General features: G+C 52.5%; 1 protein-coding gene across 1 annotated transcript in view; it reads left to right on the top strand.

Annotated features, from left to right (window-relative positions):
- Nucleotides 1-3,898, top strand: part of rapgef4a (Rap guanine nucleotide exchange factor 4a) — a 19,278-nt gene extending 15,380 nt beyond the window's left edge. The window contains exons 12-13 of the mRNA XM_056580328.1: nucleotides 2,324-2,473; nucleotides 3,729-3,898. Coding sequence (XP_056436303.1) covers nucleotides 2,324-2,473; nucleotides 3,729-3,898 — 320 coding nt within the window. The remainder of the gene's footprint in view (nucleotides 1-2,323; nucleotides 2,474-3,728) is intronic.
- Nucleotides 3,899-9,749: the final 5,851 nt, after the last annotated feature.

The raw sequence follows: 9,749 nt of genomic DNA, 5'->3' as shown, positions 1-9,749 counted from the left end.
TTTAAAAGTACGGGCTTTTTTTCATTTCGGCCGGGGTCGATTTAATAACAACAGAGAGGGCTTTGTCACAGGACAGAGTTAAACGCTGGGCCCCGCCCCCTTTAGGATCTCATTATGCTGGAACAAGGCCCTCCCCGCGGTGCGGTGTGGTGAACGTCGCCCCCCCCCCGCCCCAACAAGCTCCGACCACGAGGTACGCATGGCATGTCAACACTGTCCTCTCATTATCTGGACTCCGCACTCCATAACCAGCCCTGGGTGAGCAGACAGGGCTTTATGAGGGCCATCTGGTTCAGCTTGTACACACGGAGGACGCAAGAGACTCAAGACCCTTGTTCAGAGTTCACCTAGGCTCTGCAATACCTCCTCCTCCCTTTACGCCAACCCTTCCTCTCCTCAGAACACCCCTCTCACGCAGTAGCTCAGGAGGTAGAGTGGGTTGGCTGGTAACCTGAAGGTTGTTGGTTCGATCCCCGGCTCCTCCTAGCTGAGTGTCGAGGTGTCCTTGAGCAAGGCACCTAACCCAGACTGTTAGCTCCCGAAGAGCTGGCTGTCGCCTTGCATGGTTGACTCCGCCGTCGGTGTGTGAATGTGTGCGTGAATGGTGAATGTGGAGCAATATTGTAAAGCGCTTTGAGTGGCCAATGGTTAGAAAAAGCGCTATATAAATGCAGTCCATTTACACTTAGGTTTACTTATTGTATGTTTGTACGTCGTGGCACTTAATGTATGCAATTATTGTATGTTGTACGTCCTTGCACTTAAAAACAGTACTTAGCATCTTGTAGCGTCTTATCCTAGCTATCTTTGTTGTATACGGGGAATGGGTTAACCTAATGATTGCTAGCGCTTGGCACTAGTAAACGCTGTTGTTTCGCATGTTGTTTCTCGTTCTTCGAACAAATGTACTAAACCCGTCTGCTGAATGCCCTACATGTAAATGTAAATGGAATATTATATTCATAAGTAGGTTTCAATGAGTGTATAATCCAATGAATGTATGCTTAACACCCCCAATGTAGGAGAGCCGGGGGCCCATAGGAAGCCCTGGTCCTGGCTGTAGGGAAGAGCTTCTTAACCCTGGGAAAGCGCCGCTCCGGATCGGAAACTCACACGAGGACGAGCCGGGATCAGGAACTCTGCCAGTTGGCGCGGAGACGAGGAGCGTTCTCGCTCTTCCTCGGAGGTTCGGCACGCCATAAACTTCTAGTTGTGTTTATTGGGAATTATGGTTTGGAGGAGTTTACACCTATCGTCGCCTTCTTGAAAGGATTCTCACTAAATCCTAATAGGCTTTTTTCGCCCCCTCCCTCAAGTGTCTTAAGTAACCGAGTTACAGCTGTCAACACGTGGGCGTCAGAGGGGCGTGTGGAGGGGTTGGAGGCATAATGGACCAAAAGTGAACGTGTGTGTGTGTGTGTGTGTGGGAGTGTGTGTGCGTGTGTGTGTGTTGAAGTGAATGTGCCCGAGTATGTCAGTGTGTGTTTTCGGGAATGTGTGTGAGTGTGAGTGTGTGTGCGCGCCATACTGTATTTGAGTATGTGTGTGTTTGTGAAGGTATGTGTGTGGGTGTGTGCGCGTGCATGTTGTGCGTGTGAGTGACGTGTGTGGAGAGGGGAGTGTCTTGGAAGCGCAGCGTGTGAAAACAGTTGTTTTTTCTCAGCTCACTATTTGTCTCTGTACTGTCGTTTTCAGAGACCCCTCCCACTACGCGCCATAGCAACACAACCCACCTACTACATCCACGCCCGCACACGGCGAGCGCACAATGCGCAGGACGAACACAGACGGCGTTCCCTCCGGCACGAAAAAAGAACGGACGACTTTCGGAATTGTATCCGTACTTTTTAATTCCTTCTTTATTTCATCGAACCCGAAACGCACACATCAAAGTAAAGTCCTGCTTATTAACATAACACGATTGAGAAACGTAAAAAAAAAACGAACTTAACGTGAAATAAAAGATTGCACTGATGCATGGTTGCACGCACATAGACACACACGTACGCGCGCACACACACACACACACACACACACACACACACACACACACACACACACACACACACACACACACACACACACACACACACACACACACACACACACACACACACACACACACAGAGCTAATAAAAGCGATAGCACCATGCTGTTCCTCCATTCAGCGGAGAAACCGTCGAGGTGCCGGCACTCACACACGGGTCACGCTTGCGAGTTTTCTTAAAGGTCAACACAACTACTTAAGAGACTCCAATTTACCTTGCCGCACATTACCGAGAGGAGAGCGGCGTGAAAAAACAACAACTTCCCCGTAAATCAGGAGCGTCCCCGAGTGCGTCGACTGGCGAGCCGGAGAACCGGCGGCTCCACGTCCCCGCGTCTCTCCGACGCCGCGACGCTTCAACACGCCGAGCCGGCAGCCTCTCGCACCCAGCGCTCACCAAGCTACAGCCAACGAGCACGGCGACAGGTGAGTACGACGTCATGTGGGGGGGGGGCACCAGGATGAGAAGGGCCCGACCCCAGACCGCATCCCGCGGCCCCGGCGTCGCCGTGACGACCGTCTCCAACGCACTAGCTCCGCGCCACCAGGCGCCTCCTCGTTCTCCCCGGCAGCCCGTCCGCCCGCCTGCCTGCCTGCCTGCCTGCCGCCTCCTCCTCCTCCTCCTCCTCCTCCTCCTCCTCCTCCACCTCCTCCTCCTCTCCCTCCTCCTCCTCCTCTCCCTCCTCCTCCTCTCCCTCCCCCTCCCCCTCCTCCTCCTCCTCTCTCCGCCGCCGGGGCCAGTGGAGAGAGCAGAGAGAGCGAGCGGGCCTCTGGCCGGGCGGCGTCCCTCCACTGTCACGCGATGCCTCTGCCTCGTAAACCCGCGGCCGGCGCCGCCGTAATCATCTTTTACGAGCGGGGATGTGCGGGGGGGGGGGGGAGAGGAGGAGGGGGGACGGTGCATGGCTGGAGGGGAGAGGGGAAGGCAGGGGGAGGGTGGGGGAGGGGGGGGGGGGGGAACAGCGAGCCGAGAGGAGCAGAGAGGAGAGGGGAGGCCGGGGGAGGCAGTGGGAGGCAGTGGGAGGGAGGGGGAGGCAGTGGGAGGCAGTGGGAGGGAGGGGGAGGGAGTGGGAGGGAGGGGGAGGCAGTGGGAGGGTGGGGGCGGGGGAGGGGGGGGGAGCAGCGGGCGGTCGTCCTCGGCAGGGAGAGGAGAGGGTCTCCTCGGGAACATCAGTGGGGCCGGTGGGCCTTTGATCTGGAACGCGGCCGCAATTACACCCGCGTCCAAACGAGAGCAGAGTCGCCTGCGAGGGAGACTTCAAACGAGGGCGGCGGACGCATGCTCATAGGCATGCAACGTGCACACGCACATAGACACGTGCACACACACACACACACACCCCGTACTGTAAAAGGATTGGATCCATGTGCTCGCTCTCCCCCCCCCCCCCCCCCCCCCCTCTCTCTCTCTCTAACTCCCTCCCTCCACAGTAAATGAGCCTGCCTCTATATCCACACTACACTATGCTCTCTCTCTCCAAAGTACATGATGCTCGCTCGCTCGCTCTCCCCTTCCCTCTCTCCCTCCCTCTCCCCCTCTCTCTCTCTCTCTATCTCCCTCTCCCTCTCTCTCTCTCTCTCTAGTAAATGATGTACTGTCTCCAACAGAGACGCCAGGGATGAAAGTGGGGCCTTCATTACGGGTGTTTCTCCGGAGCTGCTGATACTGTGTGTGTTCCAGCGGAACAAGGGGCCAGAGCGGCTCGCTGCGGCGGCCAGGCCTGCAGAACACACAACACACAACAACACAGAACACAGAACAACACAACCCTAGTTCACTCGACGGGGCCCCTGTCCACGGAGCTGACCTTCAGCGAGGCGATCGATGGGCCCTCTATCAGCCTCGTCTGATAGGCCCAGCCGGGCAGCCGGTCAGAGACACTCGCCGGCGACAATGGGACCAATCGAGGGACATTATCGCTGGAACCCGGGATCAATCGGCTACGTGTTGTGTTGTAAGCGCGGCACATATTTATCCATTTCTTTCAACAATGGACGCGCCCGCCAGTGTTGGCGCGGGTTCGAAGACACAGGCGCAGCGTTGAAGAGGAGCCAATGACGTTGCAACGGTTAACGGGTAAAGTAAACGGATAAAAAACTAAGCAAGGAAAAGGAAGGCGTCGCGGGCAGCGCCGTTGCCGTCGACTACGCCGCCGCCGACAACAGATTAAATTGGCTTATTTGCCTCATTCCGGGATCCTCTTTCTTCCACGCGCACACATTAAAGCTGAGATTGCAATTTGTCTCGCTGTTTGCTTTGAATAGTCCTTCAGCGCGTCGTCGTCATCATCGCACCCGAGCGCTGGAGGAGGGAAAACAGAGGAGGGCGGCGACAGCCAAATGGCCGTCTGGCGTCTCGGCAGCCGACCAGCCGCCATTAGGGCTGAGAGCGGCTGTTATCGTACAATTAGGGGCAGCCAGATCTACCTGTAATCATCTCCATACAGGTGTGAGCTGCTCCCTGGACAAGGGAAGTCACTCCTCACTTGTCAGACATCAACACTTTGATGTCGGCATTGTTCGGAAGCCCTTCCCCCCCCCCCCCAGGGGGAACATGAGCTCTGGCGTTTACCTGTTTAAGACACTCAAGAGATTTATTGCGTTTCGCTGCAGTCAGAGAAACACACGCAACGACGCCAGGGAGAGGAAAAAAACCCTCTTCCTGTTGCCGATGTTCTCGGTGTCATGAATCATCTGATTTACGGCCTTCTCCTCCCCCCGGTCTGATGGGCCCACCTTCGTGTCAAGGAGGGTTTAAAGGAACAGGCACAGGTAAACAACTTCCCCTTCGATGTAAAGCTGCCAACTTTGGGGCTGGTTGACATTCAGGACTTAAGAGGGAAATTAGAAGAGTGCGATAACGATCCAGAGTTGGCAATTGTGGAGGAAACACATCCCTCTCAGATCTGAGGGATTTCCCGAAACACAAAGTAATCTCTTCTATCTCTGACCTCTCTGACCCGCACACAACATCAACTCCTCAACCCACCGGCATAACTTTCGGTTAATTTAATACGGCCCTTAAGTACTTAAGTAATCAAGTAAGTAAGTAAGTAAGTAAGGAAATATAAATACCCCTGGCCAGAACTTTACGACAAACTGCAGTTGTCCATAACGAAATAAAGTCGTCCATATCAATTTACCCTTAAAATATTTACACAGAATAAAAATACAAAAAACTAAAAAAAACATCATATAAATAGTTAAAAAAGGTGTCCTAAAATACAAAAAAACACTTTAAAAATAAAAATACAAAAACTAGTTTATTTTGTGAGCATATTGCTGTATTTCCTCTCCCCAAAGCAACCACAGACAGCGCTGCGTTCTCCTCCGCACCCAGAGAACGGGACCTGCGACCTGCCTGCAGAGCTGCGGTGAAGCCGCGAGCGAAACGCGACCACGACACGGGTGTCACGCGCCGCCGTCTCCCGCCGTGGAGCTCCGCAGCTGGGGCTCACGATAACACCGTTGTCGTGAAAAGGCATACAAGTACGACCAGGGGTGCGAGCCGTCACTTTGTTAATACATAATCAAGAGTTCTGACGATAACCCCATCAGCTGATGAGCTGATTAAGAAAACACAGTGATCTGAAGCAGCTGAAGAGGTGATCGTGTAACAGCTGAAGGATGATTAGATCACAACACCCATTTGTTCCCCGCTCCATCTCTCACCTCACACACGCACGCGCACGTGAGTACATACACACACAGAGACACACAAACACAGACACAGGCATACGCACATGCGCATAAACACACATAAACACAAACAAGCATACACAGAAACACACACTCACACACACGCTCATGCACACGAGCAAATACACACAGAGTAACACATACACAGACACATGCACAAGCATACAAATACAGACACACACACAGACACACTCAAACACACACGCATACAGACACAAGCAGGCACACAAACACAAACAGACAAACACAAGGATAAACACAAACACAGCACAGAAACGCACACATGCAAACACACACCCACATAGATACAAGCATACACATACACACACACATACACACACACACAGGCAGAAACACATTCTCACACACACGCACGCACGCACGCACGCACGCACACACACACACACACACACACACACACACACACACACACACACACACACACACACACACACACACACACACACACACACACACACACACACACACACACACACACACACACACAGGCAGAAACACATTCACCGACACATGCGGACACATTCAAACACACACCCACACACACACACAAGCCTGCACATACACAAAAACACAGCACATACACATAGACGATGACACACACACACACACACACACACACACACACACACACACACACACACACACACACACACACACACACACACACACACACACACACACACACACACACACACACACACACAGGCGATGACACACGCAAACATGCACAGACACAGACACACACCCCTCCAGTGAATCAGGTTTTCCGCTGCCTGTCTAGCTCTCTGGATCAATGACGCCCTTCTCCACTAATTGTTTTTATTCTGTTGGTTTTGGCGTTCTGACATTGATATAACTCAAAGTAAAGGGGCGAAACATGTTACTGTCACAACCTTAACATGCAACATATTGAATGATATTTATAACAGTTGAGGGCAGACTATAATCAAATATATTGGAGCTAAAAAGGGAGTTTGCATTTCAAATGTCACAGTTTTAAAGATAACAGAAAGTTAAGTAATGTTGGTTACTTACGTCTACTTTTAATAATAAGCTATGAAAATTGAAGTGGACTCATGGATACTAAGTGTAACCATGTCTTGAGCAACAATTTGGAGAGCAATTAAGGATTCTTCCTCATGATTTAAGGAATTAATCCAGATGACATTTACTGCTACTTTGCCTTTTATAATTTTAGATGTTTATGTTTATGTTTTTGTCCGTTGGCTTCTTTGATATCAAATGTAAAATGGAGACCATGTGCTGAACAGAACTTAATGAAGGGCAGAGTTTGGGAGACTTGGAATTTGCAATATTGAATGGTATGTCAGAGCACACACACACACACACACACACACACACACACACACACACACACTGGAACACAAAAACACAACCACACACACATTAGAACCCAAACCCAAACACACACACACACACACACGCAAAGGAATACAAACACACACACAAACACGCACTTGAACACGCACGCTAGAACCCACACTAGACAATGGGTGAAGTCCTCCAGTCTCCTCAACATCTCAGGGCCCTTACCGGCTCTTCCTCCCCTGCCGTAGTCTTCCTCCCTGCGAGGTTAACAAGGTAAATCATGGGTTCGGACGTCGAAAACAAGTATTTGTTCAGCACTTCAATCGGCCGACCGGACGAGGATGAAAGAGGGGCGACTAAGGGCCCAAACTTTCCAAAGTACCCCCGTAAGCGGCAGCGAGCGCCGGGAGAGATGAGTGAAGCCGAATCAAATTAGTGTCTTGTCTGGCACAATGGGGCGCGTCTTTAAGGACCCCCGTCGAGATCAACAAGCACAGATGTCATTAGTTTGTTAAAAGAAAACGCAAAACAAGAAAGACGCGCCGCGGTGCGTTATCAACTTTGGATTTCGCGTGGCGGCTCTCGGGCTCCAGAAATAATAATGCACAGCGAGCCGCACTACGAGGCTCTGATAAAAGACCTGCGCGGAGATAAATGACATTAATGCATTTGAGTGTCTGGCTTCAAAGGGCTCACCTCCTCTTCGTTCTTCGTCCCGAACGGCGTCGGAGGCCCTGCCTCCCTTCATCCGCGACCCCGGCCCTTGATTCTGCACATAGCGTCCTGTTTGGGATTAGACGAGAATGAGCAAAGCAGCCATTAAAGGACATGAAAAAGAGTATAAACCCAGCAGGGTACGGGGTAATTATTTCCTAAATTCAAGGCATCCTGATGCCAAAAAATGAACAATGACTGTGCTCTTTCAAAAGAGGGGGGGAAGGCCCGTTTGGACAGAGGTGGCACGCACAGGAGACCCCGCCCCCCCCTCCCCCCCCTCCCCTCTTTCCTGCCTTTAAATCAAAATGCCTTCTGGGTAAACTCCCACCGAGTCACGGTATGTATGTTCATATTCCATAGGGGGACGTGGGCTGAATGAGCCCTGGATGGAGACAAATTGGAAAAGAACAGGGAGCTAATTGCAAGTTGGTTAGTGCAAACGATTAGCCCTTCCTCAGGCCCCTCTGCAGCCGACGCACGCCGCCGCCGCCGCCGAGGCGCTGAATACGCACCAGTCAAGCACTAATTATGCATCGCTTCTCCGGGAGGGAGAGACGTCGGGGTGAATCCGGCTAGGTTCCCCCTTACATTCATCCGTGGAGGGCGAGCGCCCGGGACTGGGCGGGACAGGAAGCGGAAGTGGGTGGGGAAAGGGGAGGGTTGGTGGTTATAACGTTTGTAATAAAGAAATTGAGCCTGTTATTGTTGATCCAGCCCCCCGCAGAAATTAGTGGAACACATTCTTTTTTGTTCCCCGTCAACTTAACCTCCCCCTTCATATAAAAAACTCCCCTCCCAACACTCCCCGTGCTCCTCCCCTTCCCTCCCCCAGAAGCCCCTCGCGGCACTTCACAATCACACTCCCTTTCTGAAGGAACCGAGGAGAGGAGAGGAGGGGAGAGGAGAGGAGAGGGGTAAAAAAAGAAGCCTGCCAGAGCCTCAATTACACAATGGCAGAAAAAAGCTCCACACACTGACCTCCAGCCAGCTGCCTTCACTCTCTGCACATCTCTCTCCGCAGGAATTCTAAAGGCCCTTTTAGTCGGGCAGCCAGAGTGCAGCCAGCAGGAGAGGAGAGGACACACACGCGCGCGCACACACACACTCACACACGCGCGCGCACACACACACACGCATGTACGCGCACAAACACACACAGAAAGCCATGCACACACACACGCGCGCAGGCACGGCAAACGCTCACAAGCAAGTGCACACACACACACACACGCACGCATAAACATGTGCGTGTGCACACACACGCGGGCACGCACACACACACACACACACACACCAAGACATGCACACACGCACACACACACACACACACACACACACACACACACACACACACACACACACACACACACACACACACACACACACACACACACACACACACACACACACACACACACACACACACACACTCTTCTTCACAGAGGGATTAATCATGTGTGAAATGGAAACAGCGACTCTGGTCGGCTGACACGGGCTGAACCCCCAGTCCCCCTCATCAGCTCTCTGCGCCGGCCAAGAGGGGGGGGGGGGGGGGGGGGGGGGGGGGGGGCCCTAACAGGCAGGTGTTAATAAAAAGGCAAAAGGTCCCGGGGGGGGTCACACACGGACGCCTGCCAGCATCACACCCGACCGGGGGGGCCGAAGTCCCGGTATTGTTTGGGTTTTCTTCGGAGGAGGAACGAGGGGGTATTTGGGTAGTTGGGTTTACCCCCCCCCCCGGCGGAAAATATTTAAACGCAGACAAAAGCGATGGAAGTGGTTGTTGTGCACGTGCACACACACACAAACGCACGAGAGTGCAAGAGTGCGAGGGCACGCACGCGCGCAAACACACACACACACACACACACAAGTACGTGCACGCTCACACAGACACACACACAAGGAACAATTATATAGATTCAGATAATGGTGA

This window comes from Gadus chalcogrammus, chromosome 20 (genome assembly GCF_026213295.1).
Source record: "Gadus chalcogrammus isolate NIFS_2021 chromosome 20, NIFS_Gcha_1.0, whole genome shotgun sequence".
In the NCBI taxonomy this organism is placed as follows: domain Eukaryota; kingdom Metazoa; phylum Chordata; class Actinopteri; order Gadiformes; family Gadidae; genus Gadus; species Gadus chalcogrammus.
This window is presented reverse-complemented; position numbering and strand designations above follow the sequence as displayed.